General features: G+C 46.8%; 1 protein-coding gene and 2 long non-coding RNA genes across 5 annotated transcripts in view; 1 reads left to right on the top strand and 2 right to left on the bottom strand.

Annotated features, from left to right (window-relative positions):
- LOC106506896 (uncharacterized) overlaps positions 1–2,498 on the bottom strand; it is a 62,492-nt gene extending 59,994 nt beyond the window's left edge. For both annotated transcript variants that reach the window (XR_001302544.3, XR_014835695.1), the window contains exon 1: positions 2,166–2,498. This is a non-coding gene — a long non-coding RNA (uncharacterized LOC106506896). The remainder of the gene's footprint in view (positions 1–2,165) is intronic.
- Positions 2,499–10,069: 7,571 nt separating this feature from the next.
- TMSB4X (thymosin beta 4 X-linked) lies at positions 10,070–12,189 on the bottom strand. The gene is made up of 3 exons (NM_001141991.2): positions 12,119–12,189; positions 10,907–11,020; positions 10,070–10,499 (listed from the first exon to the last, which is right to left on the bottom strand). The coding sequence occupies exons 2-3, from the start codon at positions 11,004–11,006 to the stop codon at positions 10,465–10,467; spliced, it is 135 nt and encodes a 44-aa protein (NP_001135463.2). The 5' UTR covers positions 11,007–11,020; positions 12,119–12,189; the 3' UTR covers positions 10,070–10,464.
- Positions 12,190–12,448: 259 nt separating this feature from the next.
- Positions 12,449–19,538, top strand: LOC100511794 (uncharacterized). Of its 2 annotated transcripts, XR_014835693.1 has the most exons (4): positions 12,449–12,509; positions 12,805–16,072; positions 17,746–17,861; positions 19,250–19,538. It is a non-coding gene; the product is annotated as an uncharacterized LOC100511794 (long non-coding RNA). The 2 variants fall into 2 exon arrangements; XR_014835694.1 differs by lacking the exon at positions 12,449–12,509 and having other exon boundaries at positions 12,835–16,072; positions 17,608–17,861.
- Positions 19,539–22,479: the final 2,941 nt, after the last annotated feature.

The raw sequence follows: 22,479 nt of genomic DNA, 5'->3' as shown, positions 1-22,479 counted from the left end.
TTCTCTGCGGATCACGGGAATGCAGTGAGATTTGGCGGCTGCTCAAAATGAAAGATCTGGAGTTCCTCTCATGGCTCAGCGGAAACAAGAATCTGACGAATATCCATGAGGACGTAGGTTCGATCCCTGGCCTCGCCCGTGGGTTAAGGATCCCGAGTTGCTGTGAGCTGTGGTGTAGGTTGCAGACACGGCTGGGACCTGGCATTGCTGTGGCTGTGGTGTAGGCCGGCAGCTGTACCTCCAATTCGACCCCTAGCCTGGGAACCTCCACATGCCTCTGGTGTGGCCCTAAAGGGACCAAAAAAAATAAGATCTAGTTTGAATAGAACGGGAGTGTGATTTACACCTTTGCATCTGTACGCTTGTGAAAAAGCATGGCCACGACATGCAAGAATGTTGATTGCAAACACACCTCCAGTGGACTCTGAAAGATGAGCTTGAGGTGGCACAGGCCTCCGTATCTTTACCAGGCCTTTGAAAAGATTCCCCGTGACATCGAACTTCTACAATGCTCAGTTTGGTCAAGCAGAACAATTCCCCCAGGCCTACATCTTTTATTTTTATTTATTTATTTTTTATTATTTTAAAATTTTTTCTCTTTTTATTTTTATTTATTTTTACTTATTTTTATTTATTTTATTTTTTGCTTTTATTTTTGGTATTATGGGCATATAATTTTGCAAGTTTACACATCTAAGGCGGAACACTTAAAAATCAGTCACATGAGAGAAGTCCACGTTCTGGCTTGACATCATGGAAATAATTGATTCAGGCAAGAATCAACAATAAATGCCAAAACCATGTGGTGAAAGTTTGATGAACAACAGGAGACTTGAGTCGCAAGAGTATTTCCCCACAGGTTATTAATTACAAAGGAAAATGCTAGTTTCACGGGACAGAACGCTAGTGGCAAGCCCAGAAACAAGCATCCAAAGTCACCATCAGCGGGGGGACAACTCGACACCACGGGCCTCCTCTAGGAGGCACCCGGAGGGACATGGCATGCCTTACAGGTCGCTCCTACCAAAAAGGATCCGATTCCAGGAGTTCCCTGGCAGTCTAGGGGTTAGGACTCTGTGCTTTCACCCTGCGGCCCGGGTTCAATCCCTGCTCTGGGAACTGAGTTCCCACATCCAGCCGCTGCACACCGCAGCCAAAAAAAAGTAAAATAAAAGCCTCTGATTCGAAGCAGGAAAACACATCAGGCAAATCCAATAGAGAGCTTGTCTACAAACCAGCTGGCCTGTGTTCTTCCAAAAGATGGGTGTCGTCAAAGATCCTGCACAGCTGAAAGACTGCTTCAGATTAAAGAGACACCAACTACTTGCACCTCGTGATCCTGAACTGGATCCCGCTGAGGAGCAAGAAGACGGCTGTCGAAGACATTAATGGAGCCGCTGGCAAAATCTAAATATGGACTTTGGCTTGAGTGATACCGGCAATGCGCTGAAGTTCAATTTCCTGAATTCGATCTTGCTCCCGGGGTTCTGCAGGAGAGCGTCCTTACTGCAAAAGCAACCAGCTCGGGAGCGTCTCTAACATACGAGGCGCAGCTATTTCTTTCAAGCCTCTGAGCAAGCCCACAGGTGGCAACCATCCTCTCCCCCACTTTGCAGAGGAGAAAAGCGAAGCTCAGAGAAGTTGCGAAGAAGATGTAAGGACGCACAGCTAACAGGGAGCCACCGGGAACAAGGGACAACCAGGAACTAGTGACAAGTTCAGTGGTGACAGCACGCAAAAGTCTATCATTTGTCTGTTAGCACGAGAGAGCCTGGACAAAGCAATGGAAAACAGAGGCTCTTGGAGTGGATTCAGGGCTGGGATGGACAGAGGGACTTCGGCAGGACCTGGGGAGGCAGGGCTTCTAGACCAATGGGATATGGAAGCTATTATGTCTCGTGATAAACCATAATGCAAAAGAATATTTTGTGAAAAAAAAAAGTGTAAATCAATGTGAAGTGACTGATTAGGAGTGAAAGCTAGATTGAGAAAAGGCAGGAAAAGAGATCACGAGGACATTTGAGGTTGGGGAGTGGATATCTTGATAAATGTGACTCTGACTCACTGGGAAAACATCTTACATCACAGGCCAGTAAACACACACACACACACACACACACACACACACACACACAAGTGAACCAGAAGTTTGATTAAACACCTACCTTTACCACGCAAAAGGCGGAGTCTGGTCATGCCTGTTCTGTTTCTCTTTAGTGATTTGTTTTGGCTTGTTCGTCTCCTTTTTTTTTTTTTTTTTTTTTCTTTTTCCTCTTCGGTTTGCTCCATTTTTCACACTGGCAAGAATCAACTAAACTGATTTTGGGAAACAGTAAGGGGACAAGGCCGCCTGCGGTTTGAAAACCAGGCTCTAGGGTGTGGCCCAAGCAAGGGAGGCCCTGCGGTGGGGGATGAAAAGGCCGGCAGCTCTCAGGTCTGGAGACCTGCCCTCGGGCCAGCTTTCTTCAACTAAGCCCGGGCTTCTCACAGCTTCCTTCACTCAGCCCTGTGACCCAAAGCCTTAAATGGCCTCTGCTCCTAATGAGGCCCTAGTTGGCAACACCTGTGGTACAAAGCATGGCCGCAGGGCACCCCCCCCCCCAGTTCACAACTGGTCTCGGTCAAGCCAAATGCCCATGAACTTCTAAACAGACATAGCTATCAACATATATAGGCATCAAGGAATTCCCGGTGTGGCTCAGCAGGTTAAGAACCCAGCATAACGTCCATGAGGTTGTGGGTTCCATCCCTGGCCTTGCTCAGTGGGTCAAGGATCTGGCTTTGGCGCAAGCTGCGGTGTAGTTTGCAGATGCGGCTCAGATCCCCTGTGGCTGTGGCTGTGGCGAAGGCCGGTAGCTACAGCTCCTATTCAACCCCTGCCCGGGGAACTTCTACATGCTGCAGGTGCAGCCCTAAAAAGAAAAAAAGAAAAAATTAATTAAAAAAAAAAAACATGCGTAGGCATCAGCTTCCAGGAGAGGCGAGAGAAAACCCCTCAGAGCCGTTGCAAATGAATTCGGTCAAAAGCGTGCTGTTGCCTCCCTTGGGGCAAGTGGGTTTTAACCTCTGGGTTAGAGTCAATTGACCTCATCTCTTTCTAACCTGGGTGCAGCCCTAAAAAGAAAAAAAAAAAAAAAAAAAAAAAAAGCAGCCCTGATTGGATCAATGTTCAAAATATTAGTTGCCAACGTTCTTGGCATGTGTTGTTTTTCATGCATCTCTGTTATAACACGGGGCTTTTTTTTTTTTTTTTCTTTTCCTTTTTTGGGGGCCGCACCCAAGGCACATGGAGGTTCCCAGGCTAGGGGTCCAATCGGAGCTGTAGCCGCCAGCCCAAGCCAGAGCCCCATCTGTGACCTACACCACAGCTCATGGCAGTGCCAGATCCTTAACCCACTGAGCGAGGCCAGGGATCGAACCCAAGTCCTCGTGGTTCCTAGTCGGGTTCGTTAACCACTGAGCTATGATGGGAACTCCAACATGGGGCTTTTAAAGAAAAAGTCAGTAGAATCTTAGAGGGATACTTCGGGCATATCAGTACGGCTTCAAAAATTTATGTTGGGATATAAGAACTCATGGCACTCTTCTCTTCCCAGCTCAAGTGAAACAATCGTTTTTGAAATGGCAAGTTCAAGGTTATAGCGTGCAATCCTTTCTTCAGATAACCCAGTTTACATTCTCTTTATTTTGCTGCTTTCTTTTTAATTTTCAGGACTAGCTTCTCCCACTACTTCTATTAGTATATATGCTTGTTTTATATAAGTATATATATTTGTAAAATATATTTGTATTTTATAAACCTGGGTGATGGTATTTTTCAGTCGCCTTGGGGGCATTTCCAATTACTGTACCAGCACGATTGTTTTCTTCCTGTCATCACAGTAAATATACCACCAATCTGAAACCTCTGGTGTTCTGTCCTCCATTCCACTTTGTTCCCACTCACTCACAGTTCCAAAGGTTTTCCCATAAGAACCCTTCTATCATGGAGTAACTTTCAGATGAATATCAAAAAAAAAAAAAAATCCAAAATGCTGCAATTATCCTTTGTCCCCCTACAAACCCGCTTGTTCCGTAAAATGTCTCTGCCCACAGACCTGATCACCAATATATACCGCTTCAGCCATCGTGGTGTAACTAGAAGATCTACTGGGCACCATTCCTAGTCGGTTGGATGGTGGCTCCCTCCAGGGCTCTAGCCACATCGAATCCCCCGAACGTGTGCATGTTGACTGATTTGGAAATGGAGGTTTTGCAGATCTAAGGATCTTGAGATGAGACCACCCTGAATTACCTGGGTGGGCCCTAAATCCAATGACAAACGTCCTTAGAAGAGAAAGAAGACACAGAGAAATGAATGCATTGTGGTTAAACCAGCTTTTAACAGGCAAACCCTAGTATAATGGCACGGCAAACCTCAGGGAGCCCACTGAAAAAATGTCATTTTAACCATTTGAAATACATTAACCCTCTGTCCACACCAGTTTAAACACTGGTTGCAAATGAACATGAAAAGTATTTCCAGTATGAAGGATGTCAGCCTTGTTAGCATGTAGACTAAGAAATACCAAACAATCTGATTTTTACCTTCTTGCACTCAGTTAATGGAACACGTAATCTGCCGATGACAAGTATGAACAGCCTCTTCTTTGCTGTACCCTCCATAGAGTTTTGTTCTAAATAGGAAGCATCGTCACACTGTCTCATGTGAGATCAGTGATTTTACTTCTGATAGCTCCTGGTCGCCGAAGGGCAGTTTGCAAACTCCTTAGCCAGGCGGAAGGGCCCTTCACAATCTGTGTGTGGTGGATTTCCCGGCCCGAAATATCACCTGGAGAACATGGAGCTCGGTGAATGTTTGTTGGGTAAACGAACAGAGCTATGGCTCATGCTGTATATGCTGTTTGCTCACGTGGGCCTGGCTCTTCCGTCAGGCCCAGCTCTGAGTCAGCTTCCTAGCCTAGGAAAGCTAGGAAAGAGCTGGGTATACAGGAGGTGCTCAATAAATGTTTGTTGAATAAAGAATGATTTTTTGGTCCACACTCCGTGGAAGCCATGACTTTAGGTTGCAATCACTAGATGACACTCAATATACATATACATCAATAAATTACATGCACAATAATACTATGTATATATAGTATATATATTTAGGCATATGAAATACCTTTGTTTCTAGATTGGGAAAACACTATCACAAAAGTCTCTGTGTAGCCAGAGGGTATCAGCCACTTACAGAGCTCAGTGTGGTCACGGGGAAAGGCAGAACTTCCTGCGGTTTGATAATAATGGCTCAGAAATAGCTGCAACTGCTCTGAATAGATCATGAACATAACTTGTCCCTGTCTGTTGAGCCTCAAGGCTGTTGCATCCTACTCAACAGACAAGACCCAGCCGTCTGTTGGCCAGGAGGTAGACTTACAGATATCCTCAGGTGGTCGCCATTTTGCTATGTTCTCTGAGGGATTTCAAGATTTGAATGACTGGTTTTGCCCCCATCAATCTTAGTCGAATTGGAGAAAGAAGGCTGACAAAAGAAGGGTAAGGATTTAGCAATAAGAAGTGATCCTCTGGACAGACATAGAAAACCAACTTATGGTCACCAAAGGGGAAGCATGGGGGGAGGGATAAATTGGGAGTTTGGGATTAGCATACACACACTATCCTATATAGAACAGATAAACAAGGACCTACTGTCTAGCACAGGGATGCATACTCACTATTTTGTGATAAGCTAGAAGGGAAAAGAATCTGGAAAAGAACATGTATAGATAAAGATATAAATATAGACACATATAAACGAATCACTTCACTGTACACCTGACATTGACACAACATTGTAAATCAGGTATACTTCAATAAAAAATAAAAGGGAAAAAAAAAAAAAGGACAGGCTTCTCTGGAAATTCGGCATCGAAATCAAAAAATCCTAGAATGAGATAGACTTTCAAATAATAGCCTTTCAGTCCATTCCTGAATCTGGAGCATGCCTCAAAAAGGATTTTCGGAAGATAACAGGCAAGAGTTATTATTTATTATGTCCAATCTTCCCATGCTGAGGACATATTTGATTGTGATACAAAGAAGCAGGTCCTTTCCATCAAATGTCACTCACCATTGAGCTTGAGCTTTCGAAGGGATTTGAGCGCAATCATGAAAGAGACATTTGGAAAAAAGTCTCCACCAAAGCAAAGAATATAAAGTCCTTAGGTTCAGCATTCAGCCTAAAAAATGGAAAAAGAATAACTCCTTAGCACGTTCCACCCAGATTTAGATGAAAAGAGCATCTTTATTCAAAGGGAAACACACAAGGGCAGGGACGACATTTTAGATAAATAGTCATAAGACTCTCTCTGTGGCAAGTATAATACCTGGCACGTACCAGGCAGTCAATAAACATCCGCGGCGAGAACAAATGACCCAGAGCTCTAGTTTAATATGTAGGTGGCTACAAGCATTGATTCAAGATCAGCACAACCAAGGAGAGTGGGAAAATAGCGTTCAAGGCTCTATTTAATTTGTAAAAGAATTCTTTAAATTATTTGCAATATATTTGGAAAAGAATATATTTAAATGTATTTGTAAAAGAATTCTTAAATTTCACAAACAGAGATTGCACATTACCGGTGAATTTCCTTTCATTATATTTTCTTGGGTATTTAGCAATAAGGGTGGAGGGAAAATGTTCCTGTATAATCCCCTTGATCAAAAAAATAGACACATATGTGGGAGTTCCCGTCATGGCTCAGCAGAAAAGAATCTGACTAGCATCCATGAGGACACAGGTTCAATCCCTGGCCTTGCCCAGGGGGCTAAGGATCCGGTGCTGCCGTGGACTGTGGTGTAGGTCGCAGATGCGGCTCGGATCCCGAGTTGCTGCGGCTCTGGAGTAGGCCGGCAGCTGCTGCTCTGATGAGCCCCCCTAGCCTGGGAACCTCCATATGCTGAGGGAGCGGCCCCAGAAAAGGCAAAAAGACAAAAAAAAAAGAGGGGAAGTGTCTATTGAAACCCTAATATATGCCTACTGCTATCAGACATTGAACAAAAAATACACAAATACGAACATAGACCGCACGGACCCTGCCCACAAAAGCCTCAGATACCAAGAGCTGGGCTGGTACTAGCACAAGGATGTGACTAAAGAGAGAAAAACTACAAGTTCCCAAGAAAAAAAGAAGCCAGGTCAATGGAGGTCTTTAGAAACACATTTTCTTCTTAGTTCATTGCACAGCCATGTCCTAACTCTGTAATCTAGTTTTCTCATTATGTGCAAATAGAATATAGTTGAACTTCAAATGGGTGTATTTCAGTCTCTTAGACTGGCGTGTAAGCCACTCTTAAAAAAGGAGCCATTGAGGTGGGGGGAGTGTAATTTTCTTATTCTCTTGCTGGGCCAGCGCTGATGCAGTGAAGCGTTTTCCGTGTTAGGAAACACGGTTTGCAATTTACACTAGCTCACTCAGAAAGGCTCCAGATTTTTTTCCTTTTTATTTTTTGGCCATAAGGTTGTTTACAAAATGCACTGTTCTTTCTAGAAAGCACCAAATTGGTCCCCTCGGATTAGAAGCATTCTTTTATTTTGGTGTCTGGAGGAGTTTGAGGCTTCTTTGGGGACATAAACAGATCTTCCTGGGACACGGAAAAGAGGCTACGCTAACTAAGTCACGGGGGGTGTGGGAGGCTGCAGAGATCACCAGGGGTGGAAGAGGCCCCGCATAGGCACAGGCCTTCCCCCAGCTCCCCCACATACACAAGCCTTGAAGATAACAGCCCCAAAGCTGTGCTGTTCTCCTGAAGCAATCAAGGAGCTTGCACATTCCCTCCGTGGGAAGACTATAAAGTGTGGCTGTGATGATGGAGGAATTGGTGACATGGAGAAACGACTAAGACTCTGTCCCCAATGTCCTTCGGTGAGCCTCTTTTACTTCCTCTGTTTTTGCTGTATCGATCCTGATCAATTCAGACTGAGCTGGAGTCCCAGCAAAGCCCAGGCCGTGTGACCTTGGGCTTTTAGGCAAATTCCCTGGGCCTGTTTCCTCCTGGGGAGAGAGGGGGGTGGAAGATGCAGTGGCTAGGGTCTCCTACAGTGGGAAGGATCCCTCACTTTACCCGTGACCTTCAGGTCCCCTTGGTGTCGATGAAAAATACTGTCTGCTCGGAAGTAGCAGGGATATAAGTTCCCATACTGATTCAGAAATGCCCCGGTCCTCCCTCTGAGAAGATCCCCTCTCGGGAAGAAAAAAGAATTCTCTTCCTCCATTAAAAAAAAGGAAAGAAAAGAAAAAGCACTCTCCCCATTTCCCATGTGCAGCAGCTGAGTGTACAGTGTGATACATACAGAAGCTTCTGGAACCCCCTCCCACCACCAAGCAGCCAAAATTCAATCCTTACCAGGTTTTTCAGTTTACTTTTTTTTTTTTTTTGGCTACATTAGAGCTTTGTCCTCCCAGGAGAGAAGGGTCTTCTCTCCCATCACTTCACGACTCATCCATTCCCCCTTCATGCTCATTTTCGTTTTAAAACTGAGAAATCCAGAGTTGGGTCCGCTTCTCACAATCGGATTTCATCTTTGCACTGCTCGAAAAATGCACACAGCAAAAACCTACGTGTGCTTGGTTTATCTTTGTGCCTTGGGCATTTTCATTTTGCCCACACCCTTCCTTGCAGGCAGGAAGAGAAAACGCAGGGCTGGAGGGCCGGGCTCCATCTCGAGAAGGCTCTAGACCTTTGTGCTCACTGCTCTTTTCTCGATCCATCCAGTAGGCTGAGGCCCTTCGGGTTTTGTACCCATCCCTTCCCTTGCAAGGCAGATACAGGCTTCTAGCCGATGGTCTGCTTGATTGTCTAAACCACAGGTAAATGGTTTCCTGTGCATTTCTCAAAGTAAGTGTTGAGCAAAGGAAATGAAATCAACCTGTTTAATAATCACCAATTTGCCCTCCACTCCACTCCTTCAAAAAGGGTTTTAAAGGCAGGGGCAGTTTAACATCTTGGACATTTGCATTGTCAATCTTAGCTTCAGTGAGTACCAGCCTTAAAAGCCATCTCCACTTTAATAAAATGTGTAACTCTTTCTTTTGAAAAAATACCTGCACTCTTCCTTATGTAAGAATGGAGGAATCCACTCAAGACCTTAAGATAGCTTGTTTTCCTTTCTGCCTATTAACGGCCCCTCAATCTAAGGCTTGGCTTTTACCCACCAGTTTAAATAGGTGTATTCAAATGATTGAGAAGTTATCAAGGACTCAAAGCTAAGCCCTGGAGGTGAGCCAATTAAATCCTACTGGATTTTAAACAGCACCCATTTCATCCTTGTCCCCCTGGTGTCCTTCAAATCCAACAGTTTTTCATTATCTAAATTGAGAATTCATCTTAAGTCCTAATCATGCATCCCAAGTACACCGATTTCATAAAAGCGATTTTAACGACTTAATTCCAATTGGAACCAGCCATTAGACAGAGGAAGCACAGCTCTTGAATCCTTTTATAAAGCAGTTATTAAAAATGTTAAATTTTCCCTTATCTCACAAGATGCATTCGCAATTGGCTCAATACCCCTGGCTGTTTGACACCTGAAACAAAGAGTGTGCCTGTGAATCACCACCACCTTCGGGTTCTTGATCAGGTGTGCAAGAGATTCAGTGCTGGCTTAACCCTTTTTTAAAAAGAACTGCAAATTTATGTTTATCAAAATTTTCATTCAACTCTGGATAGTAAGAATTCCATCAGCCTAAAAAAAAATACAAAAAAACCAAAAAAAAAAAAAAAAAAAAAAACCCCATCTCCCGGTTACCTAGCATAGACGCGAGGTATTTCAAACCTGGATGAAACCCATTTGTGTCTAGCATAGACGAGAGGTATTTTAAACCTGGATGAAACCCATTTGTGTCTAGCATAGACGCGAGGTATTTCAAACCTGGATGAAACCCATTTGTGTCTCCGGAGAATTTACCCAAATTACCAGATGTCTGTCACCTCCTGCTTCCCAGCGCACCCACTCTTTTGGCCCTTTTGCCAAGGTTTCCTCTGAGGAAGCCGCTCCTTTCAGAGACCAGACCATCACACCAGCCACGTTTTAAACTTTTTATTTGCATATTAAAAAAATTGTGCATTCCAATAATTAAAATCATTTGAACAAAAAAAAATGGCACTCTGATTAAACTGCATTTTACAGCCCGCAGGACACCTTGGACCAGCTCGCTTTTTACTCTAAATTCCACCCAGCTTCCTCCTTCACCAACATGCAAGTTCTTTTCCTTCCCTGCCAGCCACCCAGGCAGATGGGAGAGGCAGGCGCGGCCTTCGTGTCAGTAGTTCGCCATTCTTTGATGTGAAAAGGGGCAGCACAGTCATTTAAACTTGATCCAACCTCTTTGCATCTTACAAAGTTAAACAGCTAAAAGAAGTAAAATAAGAAGGCAATGCTTGTGGAATGTACAGTGCATACTGGCGGCGCGCGCCTCATTACGACTCGCCTGCTTGCTTCTCCTGTTCAATCGCTGTGACCGGAAAGAAAAAGACAAAAAGAAAAAGAAGATGGAGGAGGCTGACGAGGCGAATTCAGTATAGCCTAGGATAGGGGTCCCGTACTTTCGTTTTACAACATCTTTATCACAAAAATTCTCCAAGGACAACTGAGGCAGCCCATCATGCGATATGTGCATGAACCTGAACATGTGTAAATATGGTCTGTTACACATTCCATTAGGAAATTATTAAACCCCTGTGTTTGTTGGCTGCAAAACGCTTTTAAATTAACCTTTCCAAGCCATATTCATCAAAAACCTGTGGGCTCCTCCCCCGCACACCCCGCCCCCCACCCCAATTCTTCTCCCAGCCCCTCCCAAGCTCTCCTACCCGCCCCGCCCTGGCTTTTTCTTAAAGGGGGTGGGGGGGGCTTGCTTACTTTCTTTTGAAGGCAGTGGATTTTTCTCTTGCGTTTCTGTCTTCTTCAATTTCGACTTATCGAATTTCTCAATCTCAGCCATATCGGGTTTGTCAGACATGGTTGCAGAGGACGCTGCAAAGGTACAAAGCCAAGAGGGAGGTTGACGGCGAGCCACCCACCCTCGGCTCTCCGGGCCCAGAAATGCGCTTCTGCCCTTGCCTCTCCCGCCTGAAACCCCAACTCAGCCTCCTTCCGCTTTCACTCTGGGCTAAAAAAGATCTTCCTCTTTCTACAGAGAAAAAAAAAAAAAAAAGAAGCCTCCCCCCCCCCCCGCCCCACCTCCTTTGAGTATTTCAAAAGGCCGGGGACCGAGCCGAGGCTCTTCTAAGGTGAGATAAACTCTCACATTTGGAGGCTGTCTCTTTCGGAACAATGAAATTAAGCCTTGTGGCTCGTTAACTGCAGCGTTTCAACTTCAGAGAAGAGCGTAGCCGTTTGGCGTTTAAGGGCAAGAAAATCGAGTAAAACTTCTTAAAATGAAGCCACGGTGGCACAAAGCGTTTCCATTTTCTATCCACGGCCTCTCTCCCAAAGATGCGGGCTGCCCTGCTTTCTTCTCTAGTCACAAAGGCGGCAGCTGCTGCCGGGCGCCGCCGACCACCGCCCTACCCGCTTCCTCCCTCTCTCGCTCAACAATGCAGCCAGCCGCGCACAAAGCTGCCCCCGCACCCTCTGGATCAACCCTGATCTGCATTTCAGAGCCATTCGGCTGCACCGCACACATTGCCCTGCGAGAAGGACCTTTGCAACATTTCACAGCACAGCCTCCAGCCGCCTTAAACCCCAACAGATGCAGCCCACGGGGCTGGAGGCAAAACGGGATTGCGAAGCCCCGCGCTTGGGTGGGTGTGAGCTGGAACAAAGGATCTTTCTGTTCCTATTAATCACCCGCCTAAGAGGCAAGGCAGAACGCCTTTGGGGGAAGGGAAAAAATGTTCCCTTCGAAGCTGCATAGCAAAACGCCAGTTTTCACTTAAAAAAAAGAAAAAAAATCACCGAGTTCCCGACCCGGCTACCCAGCATCTGGAAGGGTTTGGCATCCCCAAGCTCCCCAAAGCAGCCTTTTCCCGGGAGGACGACTCAGGCTCGGCTGTGGGGATGCTGGCGGGGAGAGCGGGCGCGGGGCAGGAAGGGGAGCGGAGGGCAGGAGGCAGGGGCCCCGGGGCTCACCGGAGCGAGGCGCGAGCGAGAGGAATCCGGTCTACGCAGTGGCCGCCGCCGAGTGCCGGGCGGGGCGCAGTGGCTGTCGCTATATGCGCGCTCCTATGTAAATGAGGTGATGTCACCCGCCGGCCCGCTTAACCCCTTCGCGCCGGGTCCCCGGAACGGCGGAACGGCGTCCGGGCCCTGCCTGGCGTTGAGGGGGAGGGGGGCTGGGCCCGGGGGAGGGGGGCGCCACCCGGCGTCCACCCGTGCACCTAACCGCAGTGAGGGTGAAAAATAAAATGCGTGTAGCCCACCCTGCAACGCTTCCTTTATAATGCATTTTCCCCCTTCTCTGTTCTGTCATAATGGATTTTTGCAACAGCCGCGCAAACCTGCTCTTGGGCACCGGAACCTGGTAACTAAGGGCCTAGGTGGTACCTAGGGGGACAGGCATTCCTTTACTGCGTAGCTGCAGTAAAGGAGCATCCCCAAGGCGGGGTGCGGTGTCCCCTGCCCCAGGGCCTCGCCCTCTGCAGGGGTGCGATTCCTGTGACTCAGCTTTGAGGCCAGGGGAGGCCCTACGCCCCACCCTGGCCCTCTTTGTCTCCTTACTTGCATTCTCCTAGACTTGGGTGGGAGCCAAAGCACCCTTAAGTGATTGGGGAAGAAAAAAAAAAAAAGTGTTACATGCATTTTTTTTTCATCGCTAGCACCCAAATCAAATAACTGGAATATCTGCTGGTTGGCAGTTCATTTCTCAGGAGTATAGAGAGCCCGTCGCCTCTCCCTGAGAAAAAAAAATAAGTCAAGTTCAAGCTCTGCTGTTGCCTTGCTGCCTGGACAAGGAGGAAGTTCTTTTACTTCTGCTGTTCCTTATTTTCCTGAATTATAAAAGTGATTGCGAAGGAGGCCCCGGGTGGAAGGCCCAAGACTGCAATCGCACCATCTCTAACACCCGAAGATGGAATTTAAAAGTCGAACTCCGTATTGCGAAGGGAGGCTCTTGAGCACGATTCCATTTTGAAGCGCGCTTCTGAGTCACGTCCGGAGACGCGGGAGCTCCAGGGGCCGAGGAGCAGTTTTCAAAATGGCCCCTGACTCTGTCCCACGAGGGGCCCTTCCCCCGGCAACTTAGCTGCCAGTACCCGGCGGGGGGGGAAGGGGAAGGGGGGGTGGCGGCTGCCCGGGGCCTGGGGAAGAAAGAAGAATCAGGTGGTGACTGTTTTTTGGAGGAACAGCACAATACGCTCCCTCCCTGCGTCCTCAGAAAATGTTTCCAGGAGCCCCTCGCTGATCGTGTTTCTGGCAGAGGCTTCGGCCGCCCTGGGGATTAGAAGCCGTTGTGCGAGAGACCCTGACGAGCCCCAGCAGGAGCATCTTCGACTTCCCCATTTCTTCCACGTGGACTTCCTTCTTCTGGGGAGGGAGGGGGAGGGGGCTGCGGGCAGGGGCAGGTGACAGTCTGGGTTCCTGGGTTCCTGCTCCACTGGGCGGCTGCCATTCTGCTCTCCGAATGGGGAGGGGGGGGGCCCACCGGGCCTTTGGGGGCAGGCACAGGATGTCACCTCTGCGGTGACACATATCCCCCTGAACCTCGGGCCCGAGAGTCCACTTCATGGTGGAAACTCAGCAAAGAGCCCACAGGGTGGACTTGTGGCCCCCGTGCAGCTGCCGGCTGCTGCGTGCTGACACCAGCTCTGCCAGGTCTGGGGAGTCCATTTCCCCTCACCCAGCTGCTGTCAGAAATCTCGTCTTTTCAAAGGACTGTCACTAAGTTCCCCAGCGTCTCCCCGAGGCCTTTTCCTCCGCGAGGGCTGGAGGGCTGGAGGGCTGGGCCTTGCCGAGCAAGTCTCCAAAGGCCATGCAGGCCTGGCGATTCGTAAATGCCTGGAGCATTTTTCTAGTTGGCTAACCAGCAGCCCTCCTGCTGCTGCGTTTCGATTTGGATCTAGAGAAAGGGTCAGAGAGGGAGGCAGCTGCTGAAAGGGAGAGAGGCTGCCATGTTGGGCTTTGCCTGGCTGACTTGCCAGAGGTTGGAGAGAGGATGGAAAAAGCGGGATTCAGCTGGAAGCAAATGCAAACGCGGGGACGAGGCCTAAGAGTTGTGGGCCCCGGGCCTGTGAATGAATCTTTCCAAGAGGAGTTTGCTCCTCTGTGAAATGGGATCATTGAGTGCTTCAGCCGCCCACCCTGGGCGGTTGCTTCTGACAGCGTGTGACCGTATGGTTCTTGGTTTGCTTTGTATTGCTGCTGTTAGTATTATTCAGGATGGAGGGGTGAGAGACAAAGAATGTTTCTTGTTTGGAATTGATCGCGAATGTTAGATGTTTTTATACTAGTTCTTGCTCTTATGAAGTTTCAGGATACTGAGATGTTCCTGAGATCTTTGGCGAGGTTTCCAGCACATAAGAAATAATTCCGGTCAGGCATTGCAATAGGGGCTTTATGTTTGTTTTCGCCTTTCATGCCCACGGCCTTTCCATAAGGAGAGGTTTAAAGATGGAGAGACGGGGGGCTTAGAGATGCCAGTAGCCGCTCTGTACTATTGATGGTAAGGGGTACAGGAAAATCTTCACCCCTGGGCCCGGAGTCTGCGCCCAAGACTCACCAGGAATAGCATGCGGCAGGCTGTGCTTGCTTTCCCACAATGCCTGGTGCCTAAGAGTTGCTCCGTCAACAGCAAAAGACAGCTTGGAAAGGCCTGGCTGCCCTGAGGATGGTCCTTGCACCCGGCTGGGCCCTACTCAGCACTGGTGGTTCCAGCCCCCGTGCTTTCTTCTCATTAGTCCTTTGAGTATTGAGGTTTCAGGGGTCCCTCCTGCCTCCAGGAAGCTGGCGTCTCTAAGTGCGTTAGCATGTGCTAGGCGACCACTGGAGGTGGGAGGTCTCAAGCCCAAGAAAAGACAGGCTTGGAGGGACAGAAGGTGGGCAGGGTGGGCTCGGGGCTCTCTGGTGAAAGGTGAGTAGACAGCCCACCTGGCCCAGGCCCTCCCTTCCTCATCGCGGGGGCCAGAGACCCTGTGAAAACTGTGCCAAGAGAGTCTGCAGTGCAAGGCGGCCCCCTGCACGCCCGTGCCCAGGGAACCAGGAAGCGGTGTCAGGGCACACTGTGTTTTGTGTTGCTTTCTGCGGTGGCCCGGGGACAGATCTGTAGCTATTTCCAAAAGGCTGGGGAAATAGCCCTTGGAATCAGAGCTCCGGAAAATTCTTTTTGTTATTTTTAACCTATTATATTTTGTGCGGAGCCCTGACCGGAGAAGAGGAAGAAGAAGAAGAGGGACAAGACCAGGCTCCCGACTCTGCTCTCGGGGGCCCAGGTCCCTGTGCCTGAGTTTCGGGGCCTCCCACCACCTGCCCCTACCTGCCTCAACCCACCGGCCCCCCCTGTGAGCCTGCAGGCTCCATCTGTTCATCCAAATCCCCGGAGAGACACAACCCCCCGGATGACAGGGTGACGATATTTAGTGAACTGGCCACAGGGCAGACCCTTTGTTAAAGCCTCTCATGCACAGCCTCTGAGTCTAATCTCACCCTGTGCCGTGGCTACTCATGTCCCCATTTTACTGCTGAAGAAACTGAGGCTCAGAGAATTTAAGCAACTTGCTCAAGATCTAGCTCCCCAGGCCGCGTCCTCCCCTGGAGGCCCATCTTGGTAGCTCCTCGCTGTACTCAATGCACCGGAACAGAAGGTGCCCCCAGCTAAGGGGCTAAAAAGGAGGGGATGGTACCAGGAGCCTGGAGGAGAGTCAAAGAACATTCTCGAGCTCTTCAGACCCTGCGGTGCTAACTTTCCAGTCCACTTTGCGGCTTTGGTGGCATCTTAGCGCCAAAGGGAACTTGACAGGGGGCTCTCATTCAACCCAGTTCCCTATTGCGGCTTAAATTCGCCACTGCAACATCCCCTCCAAGTGGCTGCTCAGCCTCCTCACAGCAAGGGCAACGATAAGAAGGCAGAGAATCTTCAAGAAGATGCAGAGGGTGAGGAGTAGCTTGTTTGTCTGGGGCGTGTGACAGAATGAGAGAAACTGACAGGAAATACTGTGGGGAGTAATGTGGGGACCAGACTGTGTAATAACAATCAGAACAATAAGAACAACCACAACAAAACCAACAGAAGGAGCAATTATAACCATAATAATAGCAAACCTTTTTTGAGAGCTTACTATATATATATATGGGGGCGCTTTCCATGGGTAATCTCCCCAAACCCTTGCACACATCTCTGATAGAGGCATTTTAAGGTTCCCCATGTTGCAGATGAGGGAGTCCTGGAGAGAGAGAGAATGTACCCCAACCCACACAGTAAAAGCCTGAGGCAGGTTTAAACTCACACTGGGTGGCTCAGAAGCTGCCTCGTTTAAACACGACACTTTTCTAGAATCCTGCACGAAGGCCTTTCTTTAGACTTTTATTCTGTAGGCCACATCAGGGTAAAATTAGATTCCATCTCAAGAAAACATCCAAGGTTTCCATCATTAAAACTTTTAAGAATGTGTATCACAGATCATTAAAATCAGATATTTGCCTGCTCCAATGTTCAAATGATTTTATCAGAGAAACCTAATCTGCTCTCTGCCTCCTCTCACATAGCCCGATGCCCGCACAACAAAGGGGATTCTTTATCTTGAACACTGGTAGTTTCGCAGAGCTTTTCATTACTCTAATATTTTCCCCAGCAGTCATTCATATTACAATGGTTAAAGAAATTAGTGGTCAAATAACATATTGAAAGGGGAGACCTTCTGTGTTAAAAATGACCGTCTTTATTCCGTTGTGAAGCAAAATTATCATTAGCAAGTAGTAAGTGTTGATATATTTTAATATGCGACTTCTGTGGACGTCAAGGCTGTTTTATAGACAACAATTCTCAGGTCTTCAGCTGAAGGTAGCTAATGGCTTTATGGGAGGAACAATGAAGCACAGGTGGGCAACAGGCACCTGGCCCAAATTGGAGGTGACACCTCACATGGTCCCTACTCAGCCTTCTTGGCTGACCCTGATGATTCCCCCTCCCTGAGGCTGGTTTCTTGGGCCTATGACCTGTGCCATCATACAAAGACCCTCACTTACAGAGGCCCTATGCTTGGCTTAATGCTCTGCCACCACCATCTTGAAATTCTCAATAATTTTGAACAAAGGGCCCCATGTTTTCATTTTGCACTGTGTCCCCAAGTTATGAAGCCATTCCTGCCCCTTTCATCCTCATTCCCTCTGTGCCCCGAGTGCCCCTGGCTTTTCCTAGGACTCAGGAATGGACTAGGACTCAGTTCCTAGGACTTGACTCATCTGTCTCTTCCTCTGTCTAGAATGCCCCCTCTGATCATTCCCACCCAGGCTGCTCAAGTGTGAAAATTTCTGAGTGTGGGCACAGGACAGTTCAGCCTCTCCACGCTCTGCTAAGCTTCAAGCTGAGCCTAGTTGCCCTGAAAGCGGGTGACCTGTGGCAGTCACCACCTTTTCCTAGGACCTGTGCCAAGTGCACACACCAGTTCCTTTCCCTTCCCTTCTGCCAGGTTATTTATTTCCTCTCCGAGGGATCAGCTTACTTGCACATCAGAATTGACTGGCACGTACCAAGGCCAATGAAGGAGCAAGTCTTTACCAGCATCTCCACCCACTCCCCCAATTCTCTCTGATGCCTATATTCACAGGAGCCTTCTCAGGGAAAGAATCCCATTGACATAATTTCCATCAAAGCAAGAAGAAGAGGATGTCACCTTTTCACACAAAGCCCAAATATGGGGCAAATGAAAGCACCAGGAAAAAGGTAGTTGAGTTCTACGTTTATATTGTGCAATTTATACCAGGAATGAATTGTCTCAGTAAAGATTATCTGATATGGACAAATGGGATTCATAGACACTATGGTGAATAAATCTCACTTTAGATAATAGCTTCAACTAAAGATTTAAAAGTTAATCAAGTGTTCCCGTCGTGGCGCAGTGGTTAACGAATCCGACTAGGAACCATGAGGTTGCGGGTTCGGTCCCTGCCCTTGCTCAGTGCGTTAATGATCCGGCGTTGCCGTGAGCTGTGGTGTAGATTGCAGACGCGGCTTGGATCCCACGTTGCTGTGGCTCTGGTGTAGGCTAGTGGCTACAGCTCCGATTCGACCCCTAGCCTGGGAACCTCCATATGCCGTGGGAGCGGCCCCAAAGAAATAGCCAAAAGACAAATAAATAAATAAATAAATAAAAGTTAATCATATTCTTCAAAAAGTTAAACAGTGAATTACTACATGACCCAGCAATTCCGCTCCTAAGTATATACCCAAAAGAATCAAAAGCACATTCTCAAATACTTGCACTTTTGTTCATAGAAGCACTATTCCATTAGCCAAAAAGTAGGAACGATCCAAATGTCTACTGATGGACAGACGGATAAATGAAAAGTGATCTAGCCATACAACGGAATATTATTTAGCCATAAAGAGTAATGAAGCACTGATGCATGCTGTCACATGGAAGAACCTTGAAAACATGCTAAGTTAAAAAGCCACATATGAAAGACAACGTATTGTGCGATTCATGAATCATGAATCATGAAACATCCAGAATAGGCAAATCTATATAGAGAGAAAGGAGACAACATGTTGTCAAGGAATTGGGGAAGAGGAAAAGGGAGTGATGACTTAATAGCTACAAGGTTTCATTGTAGGGTAATGAAAATGTTTGAGAACTAGTTAGAGGTGGTGAATGTACAATGCTGTGAATGAACTGAATGCCACTGAATTGTTCACTTTAAAAGGGTTACTTTTACTTTATATGCTTTTTAACTGAGCTTTTTAAATGAAAGCGAAAAAAAAAAAGTGAATCATAGTCCCATTTCCTCACAGCCCAGTGTCTGCTTATGAGAAAATTGGAGGGGAGTCACAGGGGAGTGAGCTTCTGGGTTCCTAACTTTTTTTGTGTGCCAGGGCGATTAGATTTGAGGAAGCATATAGACCCTTTCTCAGAATTATGTATGCAGAAAATATAAAACCTGGGATCACAAATGAAAGCAATTACATTTCCCATCCAGTTAAAAGTTGTGAACATTGTGATGTGGGAATACACATGCTTTTTTATGCGTTAAATAACACAATCTGGTAGTAGGTCTCATATCCAGCCTAAATTGAAGACTGCTGAGTGATTTCTGTTGTTGATACAATCACAGGAACTGCGGAGGACAGAGGTGCCTTGCCGTTATGGACTGAACGTTTGTATGAATGTGGTTGTCTATAAGCCACGAAGCGGGCCCTCACAGGAACCCAATCTGCCTGCGCCTGGATCTTGGACTCCCCAGCCTCCAAAATGGTGTGAAATAAAGGTCTTCTTAAGCCACCCACCCTATAGTACTTTGTTATAGCAACTCGTGCTAAGAGATTTGCCTACCTGCCTACTTGAAGGTAATGCTAAGACCCAGTTAGAAGTTAACAAAAATAAAGATGCATTTTTCCCCTAAATTTATGGATTCTCTCCAGAGATCTCTTGAATGTCTGTGGACCCCAATTTATCAAAAAGAGAGCTCTCTTGAATTAGAGAAGTTACCAACAGGGTTTCTGAGACAGAATGGAAGAGATGGCTTGGCTACCAATAAACCATTTAAACCAGTGAATACCTCCGCTTTGGACATTTAATTGACCATTTCTCCCTGCGTGCTAAATTCTGCATGGCCTAAATTCCCCAGTCTAGAGCAGCAGATTACCTAAAAAGGTTTAGGTACCAGCTCAAAGGAACCAGCACATTGGACAAAAGTTGGGGAAAGGAAAAAAGAACAGACCAGCTTACAGCTTAAAGGTGTCACCTTACATTCTGGGCTTTAGTAATTCTTACGTAATACAACTGGCATTTATCTGGTATTACTGAACTTTATTGGTGCATTTTCTCATTTTGGGTGTCATTTTATCCTTAAAGCACCCATATGCAGATAAAGCGGATAGGTACTGGTATCAATCTCTCACTCAGCACAGAGAAGTTTAGTGACCTGCCCAACGGTACTCAGCTGGTGAGCAGAGCCAAAAGCAGAAACCCAGACTCCTTGCTTACAACTGTGCGCCTCTAGTCCTTTAGGCACGGTTTTAGGTCCTGGAGCTCAGATAATGGATACCTCAGGGGAAAAAAAAGAAAACAAATATATATATATTCAGTCATTTATGAAACTCAGTCTCAGGGCAGTATTATAACTATCTGTAGGATGACTGCTTGGTGCTAAGAGTTGTTCCCATCACTAAGCAAACAAGAGCACACTGGGTTTTGTGGTGGTATTGGCAGTGGTGGTGATGCCAATGTGTTTTGTTAGTTCGTTTTTGTCCAAGAACCCATTTCTCCCAGTTGAACCTGCATGCTTGGCTTCCAAAGACTTACATTTTCCTCATTCATGAAAATGGCTTTGCCAGATATATTTTACACACACATCTTCCCCCCGCTCCTCATTTTACTACTTATGTTAACTGGCACCAAGAGTGAGCATGCATTTGGACTTAAGTCTTTCTATTTTTCTATCTACATACAGACAGGGACATAATTTTAGTTTGGGCCTGCAGGAGATATTTTAATGTCTGAATTTTGTATTTTGTACTCTATGGCTATGTTTGCAGAAATGCCTCACTTTTTTAGCTTAAATCCTAGCTCTCTGGTTTTGCATCAGAAAGAATGTAGCTGGTTTTGGTCCCTGGTTCCGGTTCCAGAGAGGGAGCTTCTAAGTTTTTGGCATTTCCCAAGTTTTTTGGAGTGTCTTTGTTATTCCTGATGGGCCCCTTGGACCGCATCTGATTGATGATGATCATGAGGTGACGTGGACAAAAGTTGCAAAAATACAATGACGAATTCCTGTTTACTCATCACTCAGACTTATCGGTTGGTAATATTTTGCCACATCTGCTTTATCATTCTCTTACTCTCTAAATCCCCATCTATCTATCTATCTATCTATCTATCTATCTATCTTCTAAACCCTTCGAAAGTTAGTTGCAAATCTGACATCTTTTACTCCCCATACTTGATGTGCGCTTACTAAGAACAAGGACCCTGCCCGGCATAGCCACTGTACAGGTACCAGTTCTAGGAAACGTCACCTTCTCCAACCCTCTCATCTTATCTACAGACCTGCTTCACATTTTGCCTATTAGCCTGATAATGCCCTCCAAACAGTTTGTTTTCTGATCCAAGTGCCAATCCATGAGCCTGTTCCATGTTTAATTGTCAGGTCCCATTAGCGTCTTTTAATTTAGAACTTCCTCAGCCTCGCCTGGTGTTCCATGCCACGACTCCTTGTGAAGACAACGGGCCAGTTGTTTTGTGGAATTTCCCTTGAATGAGGTTTGCCTGATGTTTCCTCATGATTAGATTGGGGCTTGGCCTTTTTGGCAGGAAGGCTGCACGAGAGATGCTGTGACCTTCTCGGTATCTGGCATCAGAAGGCGTGTGATGTTGGTTGGCTCCATTATTGGGGATGTTAACTTTGATCGCTTGATTGAGGTGTTCTCTTTCAGGCTCCTCCACAGTGAAGCCATTATGTTTTGAGACATGCTGTTTACTGCATCTCTGTTCCTTACATGGTGCGGATATTTCGGCAACCTTTGAAAAGACTTCTTAGCTCAGTAAGGCCACAGACTGGGTGTCTTACAAACAACAGAAATCTCTTTCTTATAGTTCTGCAGGCTGGATGTTGAGATCAGAGCACCAGCAAGGTTGGGTGAGGGTTGTCCTCAAGGCCACAGACTGCTCATTGTGTCCACGTGGGACAAAAGGGCTGGAGAGCTCTAGGGGGTCTCTTATAAGGGCACTAACCCCATTCCTGAAGGCCCCACCTTCTGACACCGTCGCACTGAGGGGTAGGATTTCAACATATGAATTTTGGGGAGCTACAGACTTTCGGACTATAGCACTCAGTAATGGTGGGATTAATTGTAAGCTCCACATGGTAAATGACTCTCCCCACTGTTCACAAACCCAAGCAAGATCCTGTGTGGCACTGAAACACATGGAGAGAGCACATCAGTGCCAATCCCACTCCCAAGTAACTTAGGTGTCACTTGAGCAATACCATAGTATCCAGGCTGTACCCTGTTTCCAAAGGAGATAACTTTTAGAGATAAAACATGGCAGATAGACTTTCACGAAGTGGTTCCATGACGGTCTTTTTCTATTAAATGCTAGAGAATGGGATCATGGGGGCTGGTCACTCAATACACTTGCCGAACCTTGTAGGATATAGTTCACTGTCAATGGACAGACCAGGAAGTTGGAGGCTGCCCTTCCGCCAGGACCTTACTGCAGTGTGGAGAGGCTCAGAGGGTCTTGGACTAGCCTGGCATCAGGTAGATGTTTGCAAATCATCTGTTAGCTGAATCCACCTGTTCTGCTGGGGGATGTGCACAGATCAGGCGATCTGTGGCTGAGAAT

This window comes from Sus scrofa, chromosome X (genome assembly GCF_054392235.1).
Source record: "Sus scrofa isolate SSC_HxYL_T2T_F1_AM1 chromosome X, Sscrofa_HxYL_maternal_Yorkshire_Landrace_v2.0, whole genome shotgun sequence".
Classification (NCBI taxonomy): Eukaryota; Metazoa; Chordata; class Mammalia; order Artiodactyla; family Suidae; genus Sus; species Sus scrofa.
This window is presented reverse-complemented; position numbering and strand designations above follow the sequence as displayed.

Coding starts and splice junctions, on each gene's coding strand:
- TMSB4X (NM_001141991.2), bottom strand. CDS start 11,006: ATGTCTGACAAACCCGATATGGCTGAGATTGAGAAATTCGATAAGTCG. Junction 10,500..10,906: donor TCCACTGCCTTCAAAAGAAA/GTAAGCAAGCCC, acceptor TTCCGGTCACAG/CGATTGAACAGGAGAAGCAA.